The sequence below is a fragment of the Diabrotica undecimpunctata genome, chromosome 10 (assembly GCF_040954645.1).
Source record: "Diabrotica undecimpunctata isolate CICGRU chromosome 10, icDiaUnde3, whole genome shotgun sequence".
Lineage (NCBI taxonomy): Eukaryota > Metazoa > Arthropoda > Insecta > Coleoptera > Chrysomelidae > Diabrotica > Diabrotica undecimpunctata.
In genome coordinates, this window is record NC_092812.1 from 36,576,989 (window position 1) to 36,600,238 (window position 23,250).

At 33.0% G+C, this 23,250-nt stretch overlaps 1 protein-coding gene across 2 annotated transcripts; it reads right to left on the minus strand.

Annotated features, from left to right (window-relative positions):
* Window positions 1-1,290: 1,290 nt before the first annotated feature.
* On the minus strand, window positions 1,291-21,408 carry LOC140452059 (glutaminase liver isoform, mitochondrial-like). Of its 2 annotated transcripts, XR_011952126.1 has the most exons (14): window positions 21,179-21,408; window positions 21,080-21,120; window positions 12,289-12,330; window positions 12,142-12,229; window positions 11,953-12,089; window positions 7,700-7,829; window positions 5,345-5,588; window positions 5,170-5,291; window positions 4,566-4,724; window positions 4,243-4,419; window positions 3,999-4,130; window positions 2,159-2,313; window positions 1,568-1,986; window positions 1,291-1,511 (listed from the first exon to the last, which is right to left on the minus strand). XR_011952126.1 is itself a non-coding variant. In XM_072546097.1 (13 exons), the coding sequence occupies exons 1-13, from the start codon at window positions 21,293-21,295 to the stop codon at window positions 1,680-1,682; spliced, it is 1,851 nt and encodes a 616-aa protein (XP_072402198.1). In that variant the 5' UTR covers window positions 21,296-21,408; the 3' UTR covers window positions 1,291-1,679. The 2 variants fall into 2 exon arrangements, 1 of the variants encoding a protein (XP_072402198.1); XM_072546097.1 differs by having other exon boundaries at window positions 1,291-1,986.
* Window positions 21,409-23,250: the final 1,842 nt, after the last annotated feature.

A 23,250-nucleotide genomic window follows, 5' to 3' on the forward strand; every position in this document is an offset into this window, starting at 1 on the left:
TTATTAACTGATTATTTGATATAATTCTTATACTAAATATTTTTCATACAATTTATTCAAAAGTATCTTTGCTGGTGTTTTTTATTAGTTTCAAATTATTGCAAATTCATCTCATTAAACTATACAGCTGATGATTCTATACAGGATTATTTATTTCAATCAAAAAAATATTTAAAATATTTACAATACTCTGTAAGTTTCAGGTTACATATTAAAATATTTTACAAAAAAAATGCAAATTTACTTTATATAAGGGAGTTTTAAATAAATGTAACTTGCAGTAATTTAATACTATTCTTTGTGGTTTGTGAAATAACCATGTAAACATCTTAAACCTTACTATTAGTTTTGTTAATGTAATGAAATTTCTGATTTATCTTCACAACTAATTATAATACACTTTTAAGTATTTTTTGGTGTTTTACTTTATTATTACACAGTAATATGGTAGAGAAAAAAATGGTGCATGGCATTTGGGAAGTGCTCGCAGAAGTGCTTCTTATCAAGCATTATTTATTTCAGAAAAAGAAATAAAATCACAATATCTTCAAAATTTGTTAAATATGATATACAATTTGAGTGAGATTAATTCGGGCCTGTGCAAATAATTCCAAAACAACTCGAAAATTAAGATAATCACTGATTGTTTTAAAAATGTAAATACTGAACAATAATACTGAGAATATAAATGTGAAATTACCACTCTACTAAAGAGTTAAGAAATCTCTCATGGCTTTACACATTTAGATACCAATTGCAAATAATCACTTTATAATCTTCATTTCAGACTTTTTCGGTTGAATTGAATGGGTTTTGGAATTTTTGATGCTAGAATTTTTAATTTTGACATCTAGAAAGAGGTTTTGAATTTCAGAGCACTAAGATACTCATACTGTTTAGATACAGACCTTATTGTTTATGATTAAAGTCCAAATTGAGTTTTTTAAATTCGATAGTGTCTCTAAACACCTGTCTGATCTTCTTCTTTGAGTACCGTGACCAGAGTCATGAGTATTTCTTGTATCTGCTTCCTCTCATTATATGCCCCAGATATTCAAGTTTTCTCTTTTTTATCATCTTTATTAAGTCGCCTTCACCTTGACCTACTCTGTACAAGACTTTCCTGTTTGAAATGTGTTAAACCCATGATATTCTGAGCATTCTACAATATAACCACATCTTGAAGGCTCTCTTCTGACCTGTTTGATGCTCTGATAAAATATTGTCTCTATTAAAGGAATCCAAAAAAATATTAATACCAAAAACAAGTTTTTATAAAAATGAAACACATTTAAAACTCTTTAATTCTTTATTAATTTGGAAATTATGCTAGTTACACTGACAAAAATCAACATTCTTCATACATAAGTTCAATACCTGTCGTCCTTTCTTAATTGTCTACAATTTGACTTGAAGTTTGTTGGCTGTCAACCTAAGGAACTTTTGGGAGTTCAATATTATTAAATACCAAGTAGGTTGTACTCGGTAAGTAATTCTCCATAGAATAAAATCTAAAAATTACATTCCACATATGACTCTGCACAATAAAAGAATAATGTTTACATACTTTTCATTTAACAGATATAAATTATTGAACTTTTAACTTTATTGACATTAGATACATTGCCTTAGTCTTCAGATTTTATTGCCTCTGCACATTCGAATACCTATACGCATCTCTATGACTTCTCATTCTTGCTTAAAAAATCGGGAATCAAAGGTTCATCTTCGTCTTTGGTATGATTATTTGATTTTTGGCTCCCTTCCTCTTCCCATTGCTGCAACATTTCTATAACTGTTGTGTGGCCAAACGCAACTGCTTCCTCTAAGGGTGTTCTACCCCACCTGTCTCTAACATCGTACTGAACATTGCAATACTTGAGAAGGAATTCGACACAGTGCAGATGTCCTTCAGCTGCTGCCAAGTGAAGAGCTGTTCGACCATCGTAGTCAGATAGTGTCATGTCCATGCCCGAAAGTTTGTGCCTATAATTAAAAAAATAAAAGAAATTATATAAGTAAATCTATAGTGATAAGGGCAAGCTACAACATAAAGAGCTGTCAGTATTAGACTTTCTCTACACAAGTTTAATATTCAATTAAAGATCTTGTCCTAGAACCATAAATGATAAAACTAAAAAAAGATTATTCATATTACCTTCGCAAACTAGGCAGATCTCCAGAAGCAGCCGAAAAAAGTAAGTTCACTATATTTAGACCTTTCGTTTCAAATTTGTGCTTTCTTGGGTCTGATTTATCGGAAGCATGTCTTAAATTGTCATATCTGTGGAAATTGAATTTCTTAACTAGCTCCTGCAAATAAAACACTTAATTTTATTCAAATAATAATATTACACAATAAGTGCAGTAAATAAAGCAAAGAGAACAAAATTACTGCGGTATTTACGATGAAAAGGAATGGACTACCTAAGCTCTGGCGTCAAAATGGGCGGGGATTTTACAAACCCTTCCAAACATTTCTAATTTGTGTGTATTTGTCCCATAAGAAGTTGGAAATATTGGTTCTTTAATTGGTTGAAGAATAAATAAGGACTTTTGGTTATGAACATTCATTCTGTTCCATTGATATTCTGTTGTTCATGGATTTTTGTCAGAGGTTAGGTTTAGGTGGTCCACAAGGTCCACTGTTTTGAATTTGTCGGTTGCCGTCAAACGTTTTAGTTCAAGGTCCGAACACGTGAGGCGCTAGAAATTCTCTCTCCCTTCTGATTATAGGAGATACTATGCTAGATAGTGATATCTATATCTAACAATATAATTATTTTAAACAAGTAATGTACATTATACAAACTCTACAATAACAATATCAATCTCTACGTTTTATTCTACAGCTTTGTAGTATAGTTTTTGATTTTTGTCTTGTGATTCTACATATATTCAGTTTACCGAAAGTACAAGCTGATTATAGCCGCAAATGTCAAACATGGAACAAAAAATTTCGGTATAGCAGTGTTGGCATGTTTTTATAATGTAGATGCTGTATGCTTCAAATATAAAAAGATAAAGCTTTAGAAAAGTACATTTTGTTTATATTATGTTATAAATTCTGCAATTTTTGATTTACATAAAACAACAATGAGTAAATATTTGTCTCTTTGTAGATTAATTGCAGTTAATTATTAGAAATTTTTTTAGCCATTACCCTTTGATAGATTAGGAGATAGATTTGGCAATCGTCAAATCAGTAGTTGCCAGATTACAACAGATGTTTACAATTAATCACAGATCACCAGTGGTCTGTGCAATTAATCTCGAAAGAGAAAAATGTTTACTCGTTATTGCTTCATATAAATTAAAAATTGCAGAATTCATAAAATAGTATAATCAAAATGTACTTTTTAAAAGCTTTATCTCTTTATATTTGAAGCATACAACATATGCGTTATAAAAACATGCCAACACTGCCAAACCAAAATATTTTTGACATTTGCGGCTATATTCAGCTTGTACTTTCGGTAAACTAAACTCAACCGTAGATATTTCCCATGGGTATGTATGTATTTATAAGGAAAATGGGAGTTTAGTATTTTTATGTTGCACTTATTACAGAATTCTATAAATTTTCATCTACGAACTCGTTTGTTAGTACTTCTAAGAATTTTCCTATATCTTCATTTTCCCGTGAACCCACTTGATCGTTAAAATCACCTGCTATTGTAATATCTTGATGAACGTCTACCTTATTAAGCTCCTGTGAAAAATCCTAGTGGAACTAATCCGTAATTTGTTTAGACGAGTCATCATTTGACGCAATTATTTCGATTACACTAGTCTCATTTCTAAACTGAGTAGGAGTCGTAAGCCTTAAAGATTTAATAATTCGCATTGGTAAAAAAATTCTTTTACAGGTTGGACAAAGTAGTGCATTCTCTTTCATACATGTATCTGGTAAAGGTAAGTTTCGGGAAGGTTAGGTAAAAACACTTGGGAAAAAGTATTGATCAAATAGTGCCTAAGAATAGATCATCATTATTTACCTCACAGAATTGTACACCCCTGCAACTGTTTCCTAGTGCGTCTAAAGGTGGAGAATACAAACACATGCCCATTACATTTGGAACAACTACCAACATAGCTCCACTTACTCCAGATTTAGCTGGCAATCCAACCTACAAAAGATTACATATTCAATATAATTACAGCAACATTACCAATTACTTCCCACAGAAGTGGAAATTGCTGAACCAATTATTAATAGATATAATGATGAAGCTATTTTACCTTGAAAGCAAACTGTCCCGAATAGTCATACATTCCACAACTATGCATCAACGACAGAACGTCTCTCACACTTTCAGGTTTCAGAACTTTTTCTTCTGATAAAGGACAGATACCGCCATTGGCTAAGGTAGCGGCCATTACTGCTACTAAATCACAATTGACTTCTAGGGAACAACACTAAAACATTTATTAGCATATTAATACTTCCATTTTATTTTAAACTAATTGAGAATTAAGTTGATTTCACTGATATTCTCCGAAGAAATAGCATTTTTGTTCAGTATTTGAGTGATAAAATGAGTAGGTTTGAATCAGAATATTACCTGAAAATAGAAATCCATGCATTCTCTAAATTTGCTACTTTCTGGGAAACATTTATGTTCCCTCATGTAGAAACCTAGGGCATAGTTACGATCAGCACATTCACGTTCTGATAAGAATACTGCATTATTAAAACCTAAATCTTCCCTCCCGCCTAACCTCTAGAAAAAAAGATAATTATATTAAAAATATTATAAAATAATAATATTTATATTATAATATAAAATATAATATAAATAATGTTTATATTATAATACGAATGATCGCTGTTTGACGTCAATATAATTTTTCAACTATCAACTTTCTTATGATTTTTAATTAATTTGTCATGTCTTTCATATTCAATTATAATGGCAAAGACATTTTTACGATGATGTCGACATTTCTGTAACAAAACACTTAGTGCAAAATGCTTTTCTAGTTTCCAATCCATCTCTAAATCCAAACTGCCTTCCTTGATTTTCTTCACACTTGTAAAAGTACAGTAGAATTCTTTATTTTACTGTGGATGATATGTATGAATACAGTGTTTCGGATGTTGATTTTTTTTGGTAAAGTTATGAATTCAGACTTCAACCATTACAACGAATAAGGTAATAAACTTACCTCAAAGAAGTTCATAGTAAAGTCAAACTTCTCTGCTGAGCTCATTTCTGGAGAATACATAGTCTTCAACAACGAGCAAATTATAATAGCTCCAGCATTAATCATAGGATTATGAGGTTTCTCTGAAAAGAAAAACATTATAAAAACTAAGCACTTAAACTTTGATCGAACTTACTATTGTGGTCAAGAATGAGTTCGTTAAAGTTTCTACCACTAGGTTCTTGACCAACATACTGATGAACAACGTCCGCTCCAAGTAAGTCTAAAGCTATACCGTAAGACAAAGGTTTGCTACATGACTGGATTGTGAACGGTATGTTAACATCTCCTATTGAATATCGTTGTCCGTCTATAGTTACAATACTGACTCCCCAATAATTCGGGTTCATGCGTTTTAGCTGTGGAATGTACGATGCCACCTATAATTAAAAATACTTTATTTCAGACAATTTTTAAGTCCAAAATAATGGTACAGTGAAAATATTATAATATATTTAGTTAAGTGTTTTACCGTTTTGTCGCTGCCGATCTATACATGAAAATGTATATCCCACTTTCATTAACAATCATTTTGGCATCAGAAATTTGGCATCGAGGTTGAATTTAGTATTACCCACAATTAAATAGTCAATTTGAGAATGTATATATATTTTTTGGTCGAGTCGTGACAGACACTACCTCAAATGATAGGATTTAACCAATAAAATACAACAACATAGAAATCAAATAGAGCAGCATTTCAAAAAGGCCTTAGTTACGTATCTTCGGTCCTATTGGTCCAATTGTGACGTATTTGAATTCTACATTAGTACCTTGTCTAAAGAAGATCATTCGATATTGTTGAAAGCAACAAAAACACTTACAGAGACCTACAACCAGGAAAAAGCGTCAACACTTGCAGAATACTTGGCTGGTATTTTTAAAGAACAACAACCAACTATCAGAAGTGAAACAAGAAATAGAAAAATGCACTAACCACAAAGCATCTGGATTTGACCTAGTAACAGGATCAATACTAAAAAATCTTCCGAGAAGAGCATTGGTCATGTTAACTACAATATACAATAGTGCATTCAGCCTGACACATTTCCCAATCACATGGAAATTTGCGCAAATATTAATGAGTCACAAATCGGGCAGATCTCCAAATAAAATATCACCCTATCGACTAATCAGCCTATTACCGACAATGTCCAAAATCTTCGAAAGTATTACTACTTGAAATATTGAAGAAGGACGTTAAATAGAAATAGGTACCCATACACCAGTTTGGTTTTAGAGAGAGGCACTCCACAACACAACAGACTCATAGAATTATAACAAAAATCCTTACCACTATTCAGGAAAAAAATATTGCACAGCGGCATTCTTAGATGTAGAGAAGGCATTTGATAGAGTATAGCATACTGGACTCTTACACAAACTCAAAAACATTCTGCCAACCCCTCACTACCTCATTATGAAATCCTACATTGAAGATCGTTACTTCCAAGTAAAATATCAGACGGCAACTTCCACATATTTTCCCATTAAATCCTTGACCTTTGGGAACATGGCTCAAAAAATGGAAGGTAAAAGTAAATGAAATGAAGTCAACTCAAGTTACTCTTACAAACCGAAGGGATGTACGTCCAACAATAACATTAAATGATACATAATTACCAGTCAGCTCACAAGTTAAATATCTGTAACTAACCCTTGACAAACGATTAACATGGAAGCCGCACATTCAAATCAAGAAAACCCAGATCAACATCAAAATACGACAAATGAGCTGGATTATGGGTCGAAAATTAAAACTCACTATCGAAAATAAACTGCTCCTGTACAAATCCATGATAAAACAATTATGAAAGCAATGAAACGAGGACTCAGCTACATCTTTGGTAGAGGAAAAATTCGAAGAATCACAAAGACTACCTTGATGGACTGAGAAGTCATCCAGGTTTATAAGAAAATCTCTCAGTCACATCTTTTATGAGACTGTTATAAAAGAAAAGTTTAGTAATTATTTTTATAAATCCATTTTAATTTGCGTAGGTTTGCTGAAAAGTCACCGTACGCCAATAACTTTTAGTGTATGGACAAGCATTAAGAAAAACATTACACTCAATTTTCAAACGTTTTCGCAACAACCTCGTAAGATAATCAAGCCTTTCGACATTTATGTCATTGTACACAAAAAAAAGTGAAGCCAAAAAAGAAAAAAATACAACAATACAGAAAACTGCTCACCACTTGACAACACTGGCAAATAAGAGTATTTAAAAACATCTTATGTAAACCAAAGTAAACACAAATGACAAATTCATACTAAATAATTAACAGCAAATACCAGTGACGTAATATTACGTCACTGCGGTTTAAAAAAAGTATAGCACAGTTCACATTGTTCCCATAATGATAAGGAGTAATAGTATGAGAATCTATTTGTAGAAAGAAATAATTTATCTATTAGCAGTGACATTGACATTAACACTTTAATTTCGTTTGTTTAATTTTTATTAAAAAGTAATTTACTGCTACTTACCGTTCCGTTTGTGTTTTCTTTGCACTTCCAATAAATTAGCTCTATATCTTTACTAAATTCTTGAAATTCGGGTATAATAAATTGATGTCTAAAGGCGTATGACAGTAGCCCTACATTTGGTTGTACTATGCTGAAAGTAAAATAGGCGTTTGTTGGTCATACTCAAGATCTGTCAAAAAATTAACTTAACTAACCATAAAAAATAACAAATTGACTCCACCGAATTGTGTTTGATATCGAAATAAATATGATAGAATTGTTTAGTGCTTGATAGACCTCATGTAGTACAGAAAACATAGCATCGCTGGTACATTTATTAGATAAAAAGCCGAACGGACTTTGTGATAAAATGTTGTTTTTAACGAGAAAGGACATAAGTCGGGCTTTTATAAGTCTCTCAATAATTTTGGATAGGACCGGTAGTAAGGCAAAGGTCTATAGTTGCAGACATTCGATTTTTCACTACTCTTATGATGAGGAATAATAATGGCTGTCTTTAGGAACTCTGGAAATATACCTTTTTCGAAGGAATCGTTAATTAGTGAGACCAGGACTTCCAACACATTTTTTGGGAGATTTAAGAAAATTTTCTAGTACTACAGGAAGAGAAAATTATTGAGCAGTGTTAGTTTTATTTCGAAGATCGTTTATTATGAACCAAGTTTCTCTTGCAACATTTTTAGAGCTTCTCAGACGATTCTGATAGTATATTTTTTTAGCTGTTTTGATAAGTTTTAGATAGGTTCCTCTGTACTTAGAGTTATATTCAGTGATAAAGACGTTGGTAATAAATTTCTTGATGTACAGTACTTAGTGAACGCATATTCTTGGCTGGTATGCGCATTCCTTTGGTAGTCCAGGGTTTGTGATGTTTTGACTTAATTGTAATTAAAGGAAATGGCTTATTGAAAATACGACAAGCCTATCTAAAAAATCAGTGAAATTATAATCCACGTCCACAGAGGGAAAGTGCCACCCAGAAGTCAAGCACAAATTTTGGAATGTACGAAAGTTCTGAGCAGAAAAAATCCTACCTAAACGTTGGGTTTTCGAGGATTGTTTGTTAATAGTGTTAAACTTGATATATCCTGCTTCATGATCAGACAGTCCTACATTAATAATTGTAGAGCGTACTTCAAGAGGTGAGAAATCTGAGACAATATAATCAATTATGGTAGATGTTGTTTTAGTAATTCTTGTAGGAGAATTACTCTTACTCTTACTTACTCTTACTCCGTGACGTTACAAGTCTTCGTGGGTTTTAGCGGACTCGACAACATGCCTCCACTGTTTGTTGTCTTGAGCAACCTCCATCCAATTCTCCACGCCCATAGTACTTAGGTCTCCTGCTATATTATCTCGCCACCGGAGACGAGGGCGTCTGCGTGGTCTCCTTCCAGTTGGGACTTCCTTCCACACCAGTCTTACTGTTCGTTCGTCAGAATGTCTTCTGAAGTGTCCTGCCCATTGGAATCTTCTGGACTTCTTTTATGAGGTTGGCGTCTGGGTAAAGTTCTTTGAGCTCTTTGTTAGTTCTTATCCTATATTGTCCTGATGCTTCATCCAGCACAGGGCCAAAGATCTTCCTTAGGATTTTTCTTTCCCAAACACATAGTCTCTCTTCGTTTGCCTTTGTTATCGTCCGCGTCCACGTTTCGCTTCCATACATCAGATCGGGTCGTATGATTGTTTTATAGACCTGTATCTTCGTACGTCTTGTTAGTTGTTTCGATCTTATAAGGTTTTGGAGGGCAAAAAGACATCTGTTGCCGGCCTGGATCCTGTTGTTTATTTCCTGTGATCCGTTATTGTCTTCAGTTATTGTTGTTCCAAGATACTTGAATTCTCTAACGCGTTCAAAGTTAAAGTCATCGATGGTGATGTTCTGACCGATTCTGTCTCTGCTTTGGTTATTGCGGCTCATATACATATATTTCGTCTTGTTTTCGTTGATTTGGAGCCCCATCTTCTCTGCTTCCTTCTCGAACCTCACGAAAGTCTCCTTCATCCTTAATCGTGTGTTTCCTATTAGATCGATATCGTCTGCAAATGCCAGTAGTAAGTTTGGTCCTTCTCGATGAAATACTGTATTCGGTTATTCGATTCTTGCACTTCTGATTATGTGTTCCAGAGCTAAGTTGAAGAGTTGTGGTGAAAGTGCATCTCCCTGTTTTAGTCCATTGTTTATTTCAAATGTCTCCGAGTATTGTTGTCCAACTCTCACCTTACATCGTAACCGATCCATACACATTCGTATCAACCTGACTATTTTTTTTGGAAAGCCAAGTTCCTGCATCGCTGTCCACAGTCTGGCCCTGCATACTCTATCAAATGCTTGTTTAAAGAAGTGACACCATAAGCTTCGAATATATTGACCAAGCATAATTGGGTAGCACAAGCAACAGCGTAATTAATATTCAAGTTACCGCATAGAATATTTCTGATTTTACCATTTTCACCATTTTGTAAGTGTTTTGAATGCACAATTGAAGCATATAACTATCATTTAATTCTAAATAAAGTGTAAACGCCAAGGCTAAAAATTAAAAAAAACTCATGATTTCAGACGATTGAAGAAGACGTTTTAAACAATTCTTATATCAACATTTACACGAACATTATTTCATTGCATTTTACAGTTAAATATAAGATCATTATATACATACGTTTATAAGAACAATAAAAAAACTCAATTATTTTACAATTTTACGATCGGTTTATGATTTTTGATTTGATAAATAATAATCACGCAATATATTACTTATAACCAAACGAATTTGTTAATTCAATTAGAGATATTTCAATAATTTTCGTCAGTTGCCTGTTACTGAGAAACACTAAAAATTATTATCAATTATTATCCGGTGGCTTGCATATACACATATTTTTTAAATTTGTTTACTCAGTTAACAGTGGTCATCGATTAGGTTATGTGGGGATATTTATCAACCTCTTAATAAACGATTAAGACAGTCGATAGGAATATATAATTAACTGCCTTTGAAATAAAAAACGTGTTTTCCAGAAAATTCTTTTAATTTATCAGAGATAGTTTCCTTTTAGATCAATACAGCGATTCCAGCGATTTTCCAACCTCTTTATGCGGTCCTAATAATAAGAGTCTGTGAGCTGAATTTTTATTTACGAGCCATATCAAATTTGGGAACATATAATAATGGGAAGGGGCCAAATCAGCAGAATAAGCTTGATGAGAAAGTCCAACTCATGAATTTGTGCCGTTGTCTGGATATGGGGCTGTTTTCCTGCTTCAATGTGTCCAAAAGTGTACAATAATATTGTAAATTTACCTTTTTCAAGATAGTCAATTGAAATTATGCTTTTGCAATTCCAAAATACTGTGGTCATAACCTATCCGACCTATTAGTAGATCTAAAAATCTCAAGGAACAAGAAAAATGGAAAGAATAGATAAAAAAAAATAGCTATCAATAGCTCCAACACCATTTTAATGCAGTAAGAAGCAAAAATAAGAAGAGGAGATATATAGAACGATATAGAATTTGAGCATTTAAAATAAAAATAATAATTTAGGAATTCATATTATTTTGGAAGCACTATATATAACAGATAACTATTTAGAACCCTACATTTTTGGGGTTTTGTTTAACAGAAAATAAATATGTACTGATACTCATTTGGTAACTCTCGTGTAAACTGTATTTATATCCAGTGACCTCTGCTTTAAAATGTCTATCTATAGTTTTATTACAACCAATTGATGTTCATTATTGCTGATCGATTTTTTTGCATGTTATCAATAAATATTTTATGATGACTATGTAATAATCTTCCTTATGTCTATTACATTGATTATATAGAAGATTTTAGGTATTTGCTAAAAAAAATAAATACAATGCCATTCCTAATGTATTTAACATCATTAGAAAGTGTTATTTGAGTATGACATTATTATGAAAAATTAATTTTTCATCTTGTCTATAATATATAGTATAAAATTACAAAAACAAATTCAGTGATATCAAAAACGAAAGAAAAAGTTAATATAATTCATGGTTTGGGAGTTTGAGAGAATTTATTTGTGTATATATATATATATATATATATATATATATATATATATATATATATATATATATATATATATATATATAATAAGAAGAATAAGAATAAGAATATATAATAAGAAGATAATATTAAACGCCAGAACGAATTCCTGATATCAAAAGCAAGAGACTAAAGACAAACTAACACAAAGCATATCTGATTACTTACCTTCTAAATTGATCTAAGGTTAGCTTTTGTGTATCGACATCATTTCCATCAGACTTTGTTTTCGACAACTTTTTTAAGTTCTCCATCATATCCTGCAATCGCAGATCTGTTTTTCTGAGGCCTGTAGCCTTGACTGCCTAAAAACGCAATATTGAAACGTTTGGTAAGTATTAAGAATATTCAATATACCGACAAGAACTTTCCAATGTGCAGCAATCCAGTGTCTTGGTTTTTGAACATTTCGAAGAGCGCCACGTCCGTCTCGTAGTCAGAGCCACTGTAAAAAGGTGCATTATGTAAAGATGAAAACGAGGAAAATAAGTACTTTGTACTTACTAGCATAAATAACTTGTATCATGGATAAATGAGTATTGTCTTCTGTAAAATAACAAGAAAATATAATATGTTAAGCGAAAAACATTTGCAGTTTTATATAAGCGAATTTTTTAGCCATTGCAGATTACAAAAACCAGGCTCCGAACATTATTTTGCTGATGCCTTATTTAGATCAAGTTAAAATGATACGAATTTTACAATTTGTGAATCGTATTTGGATGCACAAGTTATAGTAATTAACAGGTTAAGTGCCACAATATTGAAAATTTTAATGTCTTCATTGGCCGATCACTTTTTTTAAAGTATTTCTATTACTTTCTTTAACTTTCAAATCAAAATCTAACATTCTAAAATGAGAATATTGGTTAAAATTTAACCGCGTGGTACAACACTGATGTCGCCGAAATAAAACGATTCCTTTGTATAGTTATATAAATGGGATTATGTCATTTTCCATCTTTTCATTCGTACTGGTCAAAGAATGACCTTTATGTGAATAATATCAAAAAAGTAATGTCAAAGATACAACAGATGACCGTTTGCAGAAAATCGTTCCCTTGGTTAGCAGACTGAAGGATAAATTCAAGGCTACCATCGTTCCAAAGGAAAACGTGTGCATTGACGAAACTTTAATGCCTTTTCAAGGGCGACTAAAATTTAAGCAGTATATTATATAAAATATATAAAAAGCGAGACAATGGGTGCTCGATCTATTTATCATCTGTCGCTCTACCTACCAGATTCCAAAACTGTGGCGTAAATCAAAAGTAGTAGCCCTTCTGAAACCTGGGAAAGACCCTGAACTACCGAGTAGCTACCGTCCGATATCTCTGCTATGCCATTTGTATAAATTGTATGAACGCCTCATTTTAAACCGCATCCAGGAAACATTAGATGCAAAACTAATCCCACAACAAGCAGCCTTCAGACCAGGTAAATCATGCACAGGCCAAGTGCTGAACCTAACAGAATACATAGAGGAGGGATTTGAGCAGAAAGAGATAGTGGGAGTAGCCTTGATAGACCTCACAGCGGCCTATGATACGATAAACCACAGAACCTTGCTAACTAAGATCTATAACACTGCGCTTGACTATGACCTGGTAAATATCATTAGATCACTGTTGTGTAATAGACGTTTCTACGTTGTGCTAAATGGAAAGAAGAGCAGATGGAGAACCCAAAAAAATGGCCTACCTCAAGGAAGCGTTCTGCCGCCGTCCTTATTTAACATCTACACCAACGAACAACCAATGCACCCTCAGACTGAGTGTTTTGTCTACGCTGACGATCTTGGTATAGTCGTAAAGGGGAAAACACTCACACAAGTAGAGTCGACAATGGAAGAAGCTTTAAACATGATGTCAACTTATTACAAACAAAACTCATTAAAGCCAAACCGTACTAAAACCCAAGTATGTGCATTCCATCTCAACAACCAACTGGGGCATGTAAAACTGAATGTTTCTTGGGAGGGACAACGCCCAAAATATCTTGGAGTAATACTAGACCGGTCACTAACGTATAAATTCCACTGTCAGAGCACAAGACAAAAGGTTTCTACGAGAAACAACCTTCTCCGGAAACTTGTAGGGAGCAAGTGGGGTACAAACCTCCAGGTCTTGAAGACAACAGCTGAGGCCTTATGTTTCTCAACAGGGGAATATGCTTGTCCCGTCTGGGGTAGATCTAGACACGCCCAACAAGTCACCACGGCGTTAAATGAAACATGTAGATTAATTACCAGTTGTATGAAGCCTACCCCTCTACCCCTACTGTACCGGGTAGCTGGATTCGCATCACCAGACGACCGTAGATGCACCTCACAATATGTGGAGAAGTTCAGGCAAACTTTCGATGAAAGGCACCAATTATACGGGTTTGACGAACCGCCAGGAATCAGCCGACTTAAATCAAGGAAAAGATTTATGAGAAATGTCAGCGTCGAACCACCTGAACTGTTCCCCTTACACCCAGAACGACCTAATAGAATGAACCTGGACTGGAGAACCTGGCGGACACTCAATCACATACGCACAGGTGTTGCCTCTGTAAAACAAAACCTCATTAAATGGGGCATTAAGACAGACAGCGACGCACTTTGTGAATGTGGGGAAATACAGAACGTGGAGCACCTGAGAGTATGCAGACTTTGCCCATCATAGTGCACCCTCGATGATTTATGGCTTTAGTACTTTAGATACAATTTTGATATAGTGTTATTACGTTTTGTTTTATGAAAATAAAGCTTATTTTGTCTAAAATGTGTTCTTACTATGAATATATAGCAAAAAAATGTATAATTGGATGGATTGGCGTAAAATTTCAACTGTAACTAGGGAGTAGCTCAAGACACAAAACTTATATAGTGCAAGTGTGTGCTTTTACCCTAGAGGTGGATGCCACTCTTTCTGGAGATTGTAAATATTTTTTATAAAAAATATCCCCACCAATCGATATAAAGTAAAAAATGTACTATAAACATTTTTCAACAGTCAATACTTTTTCTAAAGATGGTTCTGTTTACCCAATAATGCATTTTTTGTAAATATCTCAAAAACTACAAAGTTTTACGAAGACAACTGGAAGTTGACACATTAAATATAGTAATTTTAATTGTTCTAGTGTGATTTACTTGCATTATAGTATATTAATTATAAAAAGTATAATGCCACAACAAAATAGTTTTACAGCCATGTGTTTTGTACCTATTTACTCACGATGCAATTATTGTGGTAAACCAAACTGAATTTGAAGATCTAAATTTAAATAACAATTCACAAATAAATGAAAATTTTAATAGGTTTTTAAAGTGTAATAATTAAGAATAACGTACAAAAAGTATCATTTTCTTTAATAAAAATATATTTTTAAAGCTTAAAAATTCACTCATATAAAATTACTATGACAACAGATCACAATATTTACCTACAAATTAACATTTCAACAATTTATTAGCGTTTATATAACAGCGTAAATGCAAAATCCATATTACCATAATCATCACCAAAAATTTAATGTAGATTTAAATATTTTCTCAAGTTTTAGAACACAAAACAAAATAATTCCTCAGATTAAAATAACAGATAAAATGGGGAATACTGGATAGTATTAATTTTTGTTTAGAGTGTTAGTACAACTTACAAATTTTTAGTCTGAATGTCACTGTTTTGGCAAATATCAAACTTTTGGTTCATCGTGGCTTAGTACCGTTGCTACATATAGGGTGAGTTTTAAATGCGACATTAGTCAATAATTCAATAATTCCAGTATGGTAGAGAATATCCAAAAAAAGTTTAACAGAAATCATTAACGAATATTCGTATACAGGTGAACTAAAAAAAAATCATGATTTTCTCATATTTTTTAAATTATATTTCTTCTTCAAATTTCGAGAATACCTGCAATTTTTATAAGTAGAAATAACTTAGTTTTGTATAACAATATAACAAAGTTATTTTTATTCAATAAATAATTAATACAAAATATAAACCATACCAATATGTAATGAATGAAAAAAATATTGGTATGAATGTTCATAATGTAAGAAGAGGGAGTATGGGAGAAATTTAAATATGAGAAAATATACAGGGTGACATATTTAAAAAATTGTATACTTGCTTTACCACCTAGCTATTAATCACCACACCTTGAGAATATCATTGGCTACAATGCAGAAGTCAGAATGGCGACCTATTAACAACAAGTAAATATATATTGAATAGATGGGTGGAATACTTTAAATAGGCACTGAATATAGAGGAGGAAGAAGAAAATCTGGAAGGCGAAAGAGATGAGGTAAGGGGAACAGACGACAGGGAAGAGGAACCACCAACGATTCTTTAAGTTAAAGATGCAATTAAAAAACTAGCCAGAAATAAATCACCCGGAATAGATAATCTCCCAGCTGAACTATATAAAGAAGGTGGCCATGATACCATAATGTCATTACAGCAGCTTATAAAACAAATATGGACACATAAATCCCTCCCCAATGATTGAAATACATATTGGAATACTTTACACCATACACCCAAATTAAATATATTTGAATGCTCTATCCACAGAGGAATTACGCTTCTAAATGCAGCTTATAAAATATTTTCCACAGTACTATGTCACCTTATGGCACCATATGCAGAACGGATAGTAGGAAAATACCAGGCTCAGATCGACAACTCATCAGATTGCAACACTGAAACAAATTTTGGAAAAAACACTGGAATATGGCATTGATACTCATCACATATTTCTAGACTACAAAGCAGCCTACGACTCTGAATAGAAGAGAAATGTTCAAAGCAATGAAAGAGCTAGGAATAAATTTAACAAAACTAACTCTTAAAAAATTTGAATGTAGAGTACGAATTCAGGGGGAACTGTCTAAACATTTTAAAACAAATAAGGGGCTGAACCAGGGACCCTCTCTCCTGTATACTGTTCAATCTTGCTCTGGAGAAAGTAATACGTATATCACAAATCACAACCACTGGTTCAATATATAATAAATCAATGCAAATACTGGCCCATGCTGATGATTTCAATATTGTTGGGAGAACGGAAAACGCTGTACGAGAGGCGTATGTAGCATTAAAAGAATCAGCTACGGAAATGTATTTAATAATAAACACTGACAAAACGAAGTATATGAAAATAAGCACGCAACCACAAATTCTACGACCACTTGTTATAGAAAACGACGTCATCGAAGCAGTGAACGAATTTGTATACCTGGAAGCACTCCTTAACACTGAAGATAATACTACCGCAGAGATAAACCGCAGAATTTGCAAGGCAAACAGATGCCATTTTGGGCTCAATCTCCTCCTTAAATGTACAATTATATCGAGAAATACAAAAATACAACTCTACAAAACAATAATACGCCCAATTCCAATATTATATGGTTCAGAGACCTGAACTATAACAAAAAATATTGAAAACATGTTAGGATGTTTCGAAAGAAAAATACTAAGGCGAATCTATGGCGTAGTGAATGACAATGGAGTGTGGAGAAGACGATACAACTTCGAACGTTATAGAATATACCAGGAACCTGATATCGTAAAACATATTAAGATAGGGCGTCTGAGGTGGATAGGGCATGTAATGCGGATGGAACAAAATGACCCAGCTAGAAAGATGCTCCTTGATAGACCAATTGGTCGGAGAAGAAGAGGAAGACCCAGAACAAGGTTCCTTGATAACATCGATGAAGACATTAGAAATATGGGAATACGTGCTTGGCGGAGAAAGGAGAAAGGCGATGGATAGGGACGACTGGAGAGAAATTCTTGAGGAACCTAGGTTTGTAAAGCCAGAATGATGATGATGATGACCGTCAATACCTTTTGAGTTAATTAGGAGTGAAAATTTTTATTTTTCAAAATAAAAACCACGTTTTCAAGCGGATTTTCACAAATAACTCAAAAAGTCAACATTTATAGAAAAAATATTCTAAGCAAAAATGTAGCATATAAAAAATCAAAAAAAAAATAGTGTACCTATAAAGTCTGTAGACTCAGTAGAAGCTGAGTTGTAGCTAATGAAAAGTAGGTTCTTATTTGTCAAATTTCAAATCGAATATTTCAACGTAACAACCAAAAAATGAGGCACTTTTCGGGGAAAACTCATCAAAACTTTTTTAAAATGTATAAAAGGTCAGAAGGTCAGGTTGTCGGTCCAGATAGCCAAGCGGGCTAGGCGGCCGATTCTCATTCGCTTCACTGTCGAATGGTTCAGTGAATGTGAGATCGTGTCCCAGCTCGGTGTAGAGAAAAATAAAAAAGGCTAACGCAGCAGTTTAAAATTCTAGATGAATCTGCGGCTTAGACTAGAATATGCTGGTGTCTGATCGGCCTATGGTGGAGCAGTACGGCAAGAGATAAGGGCTTGCGGCTCGATGATACTCCTCAATAGATCCCTACCGGAAGGGCGTGGCGCCTAAATACCGGTGTATAGCAAGTTCCGCTCAAAATAAAGTTGGTCCCTTTTTTTTGGTAAAAACATCGTGAAAATCACCCCCTAATTAGCACCCCAAATAAAATAAATCGTTCCCCCTTTACAATTTACTTTATTCATGTATTGTTTTTATGCTGTGTAAGTTTAACCGGTTTAAAGTGCATATTTTTGAAAAAAATTGGTTTTAAAGTAAAACAAAAATGTGTGATTTTTTTAAAAGTAATTTAAAAAGTGTTGGTGTGATATGGAAAATCTTAAAGAGTAAAAAAATATAGGTTTGGCTTTTCTGAACATTACGGTTTTTCTGTTTTTTTTTCTGTAAGACAAAAATTGCTGTTCAAAGTTCAAACTTGACTTCTTTCAGAAAACCCTAATACGAGATATTGAGAAATAAATATGCAGACTATAATAACAAATTATAGTCTGCATATTTATTTTCAACAATAAAAAAATTCACTAAACCATGGCTATGCACTCACTTAAGTCAACATTCGTTGATTTTTTCATGATTACGTTAAATCCAGAGGTAGCTATGGAAAAATGACATCAAAACAATAATATTGTCAGTTAATGTCAAATGTATTTTGTAGTATTGTAAAGCTTTTTGCCGTTTGTGGATTGTACAATGAATCGAGGTAAAGTTATCAATGAGAAAATTTGTTTAATCATTATTAGATTTTTTAATTATGGAAAATCCAATTCGGAAATTGCGGATATGTTGCAATTGTCACGCTATAGTGTAAGGAATATAGTCAGAAGATACAAAACTATAGGTTCAGACGTCACAAAACCTAGAAATGTACGAAAAAGTAAAATAACTGAAGCAGATCGAAGGGCATTAAAACGCATTATAGTGAAATATCGACGAGCAAATTATATGGAGTTAAGCGTTTTATGGAGTGACATTAACTCATTACACTCTACTTTTAAGATTACAAGAAAATAAAAATAGACTAAGATGGTCAAAAGAGCATAAATATTGAACTCGGTCGCAATGGGATTCAATACAATGGAGTGATGAGTCCAGATTTGAGGTGTGTGTTGGAGACCGTAGGAGTCGTGTCATTCGCAGGAAAAATAAAGCTTTCCATCCCGACTGCTTGAAAAGTAAAGTCAAATTTCCTGAATCAGTCATGATCTGGGGCCGCATGTCGTCTAAAGGTGTGGGAAAGTTACCTTTTATCGATGGGATTGTAAACACGGACAAATATTATACACATCATTATACAACACCGTTTAACATCAGTGGAAGATTTTGTCTTCCAATAGGACAGCGCAGATTGTCATACCTCAAAAAAAAAATTTAAAATGGATTGAACACCATGGCATACCACTTCTGGAATGAGTTTCTAACGGTCCCGACTTGTCCCCGATAGAGACTTTGTGACGAGAAATGAAAAAAGCTTTGAGAAAACATCCTGCCAGGTCCTTCAACGAATTGAAGGAAAAATTGCAAGTAATATGGGATTCGTTTACATTAGAATTTTGTCAGAACTTGACTTAAAAAAAATATTATTTTTTTATGAAACCGGTCACTAATATCTTTACAGGGACAACTCCATTAAATTTCTATTATTAACTGAATAGTTCAATAGTCATCAATCGTTTTTTAATCACAAAAACTTGACATTTAAGTCTCATTTAGATAACTCAGCTGCAACTCTACCTCCAATGAAAAAGTTTGTATTTGTTTTGTCTAATTGATAAGCTACCAACATATAAAATTAATAAATACAGTTGGGTGTATTTTAAATAGAATAGTTAACTAATAAAATTACGAGCGAAATAACAGCTCCCTTCGTTTGTGTTAATTGACGTGATTTAACAATATAAAATAATTTGCATATTATAATGACAAATCTCTTCGTCGCAAATAACAAAGTAATAAAGCTAATGTTGAAGATAATATTTATCATGGATAAAACTTTATTTGGTATTGAGAGAGAATAATAAATCACTGTCAAGTGGGCATTCCTTAAACTTACATGTTTATAGATTTACTTTTTATAAAAGTACGGAATTAAAATATTTCTTCTTATAGACAAAATTCCTGCGAAATGACTTTCAAATACTGTACAAATACGAAGAAAAAGAACCAATAATACACTGGCTACGTTTGGTATGAACACCTCAGGATTAGAAGATTATAACCATCAAATCAAAAACTTTTTTGAGAAATTTAAGAAATTTTCGTTTGGAATTTACATCTCTTCTTTACTCCATAATTATCTAAAATATGTAGAAAACTCGTTCTATTGTATTCAGATATTTTATAAGGTAAAGAAGGTAAATGTCTATAGAAACTTAGTATTTTGGATAAAATAGATAAATAAAGATGGAAACGAAGAATACCAGATCAAAATATAACCAAGACATCAGGTTTTCTTGAAAATATGTAGTTTCAAAAGACCAATTATAAAATACAAATATTTATTGAATGTTTCGGCCTTTTTCTTTATTGTTTTTATTAAATACAATAGCTTACGTTAAAAAGAACTTAAAATGGCTTTTAAAAAAATATATATATGCAGGATATGTAGGAAAACAATAATAAGAATAGACAAAAACACCAAAAAACATCTAAACACATTAAAAATTGCTCAAAAATACGATGGCCTACTGCATAAAAAATATTGTCCACAGCGTCCGCATGAACATAGTGTTTATAGTATATTTACTAGTAAAATTAAATGGTAACTAGACCAATATAGTAATGGTATTTAGGATCGTTGCATTTAGCTGAAAGTTGTAATTTTTGAATGAAACCTACAAGCTAGTTGACCTATATTTAAAATACAAACAAATACGAGTAAAATAACAATTTGAGTACCTTTGTCTGTTAATAATAGCCCGTGTTTGATCAATATCATTCTGAAAAAACAAGCAAAGTTAGAAACTGCCTCGGAAATGGTAAAAATTGTCCACTTACTTTTTTGCGGTTTGTGTGAAAACCTGACATGCGAATAGTATGAATTGATATCCATTGCTCAAACTGACTTCTCACCTGGCACCGGTTTAAACAACTTAAAAAGCGATTTGAGAGCATGATTTCTGGAAGTAATATGTTGTTCGGCGGTCGATATTACAGGGAAACGTTTCGTAACAGATACATGGGCGCGCAGCGTCGAAATCTGAACGGACGGCGATCGGCGATCTGGAGCGCAAGCATGAGATTTGGAAAAACGTACTAACCATGCGTAAAGCCGTGTTGCCATAGTTTCTTAGTTTATACCGGGTTTTTTTCCTACAGTTATTTACCATTTGAAATGCGGGCCAACGATATTTTCGCGATGAGTGAGTAATCATGATCGATATAGAAATTTGTATTGTACCTTCATTTTAAAAAATCTTTAATTATAATTTTACACAGAAAATTACAGCTTCCTTTTTTGTATAATAATTTAGTATTTTTTTTTGGCTTAGACTTATCGTCATACAGCCAGAAACTAAAGGAATAAGACAGTATCCATCATTATAATTTACCTAAATGCCCTATCAAAATAAAAGATTACATCGATATTAGGAGAACAGGGACACACTCTTCTCGCCTAGGGACCTATTATCAAGGCATTGATTTATATAAGACACAACACTAGGTCACGGTCAATTGATAGCAAACTATCTACTACAAAGATTAAAACAAAGAGATTTAATATAAAAAGTAAAAAAAAAACAAACACATATATTGCTTTAATAATTGCTTCGGAAAGAATTATTCACCTACAAATATCAAGGGAAAGTCACCGAAACTTCTATTCCGCTGCCTTTCCAAAACGAAATTTTTAAATAATATTTTTTTTTTTTTTATTTATTTATTGCTAATTTACAATCTACTTCAATACAGTAATAAGTAAATATGTTGTATGTTCTTGGCTTGTGGCAGGTGTCTTCCATTGACGACTCTCTGGAATTTACCTAGCAGCTAGATCTTCTGGCCAAAGTCTTTTTAGACGTCTGTCAACCAGTGGGGGGATGAATAATTCGTCTATGAGATGGTTTGGATGGTCTGCGCTGCGATTCACGTATCTTCTGGAGTGGTCGGCAATCACATCATTGATGAAGGGGATGTTGAGGTCTGCATGAAGGGTTTGGTTTGACACATACCATGGGGCTTTAGCTAACATACGAATAGTTTTTGACTGGAATGTCTGTAGTATCTTGGTGTTGGATGGTTTGCTACAGCCCCACAGCTCAATTCCGTATGTCCACACTGGTTTGAGTATTGTTTTATAGATGGTCAGTTTGTTTTCTAATGAAAGTTGCGATCTTCTGTTGATTAGCCAGCTCATATTTTTAACTTTTAGGTCGAGGTGTCGTCGTTTGGCTGCAATGTGTGTGCAAGTGTTCTGTGGGACTAGAAATCTCAAATTATTTTAGTGATAACAACTTTAGCATTGTTCTGATTAATATTCGTTCTATAAGATATAAAACAGCTGAATTATTTTTATTTCTAGAGGAATTGGGATTTCCCCCGATACCTAGTTGCGATAGTTCAGCTCATGGTGGCACCCTAATTCTTTCTACAAATAATGATTTCTCTCCTATAACAAAATAATGACATGGGTCATATTTGGGTATCACATGCAGCAATTTAAACTTATTCGTAAACTAGTTCGTACGGTTTTATTATGCAATTTGCGGTTTAGTTAAATTTTGCAATGGATTGTATATTTTATTATCTTTTATTTTGTGATATTGACGATGTATGTAATTTTAGTAAATTTTAATTGTTATTTTTTGAGTTTTTGTAAGCTTTGTCCATAAAATTGTACAATTTTCAGTGACAATAAAGCATATTTCTATTCTATTCTATGTTATCTTGCTTTCACCTTTCCCCAAAGTGTTGCCAACCCCTTTCCATTGTTTTCCTTTACTGTACTAGATATGTTGGTTTTATTTGTTCTTTCCCATAGTTTTGTATTAGTTATTCTGTTGGGCCAGTATATTTTCATGATTTTTCTTAAACATTTTTTTACAAAAGTTTGTAGTTTTTTAGTTGTG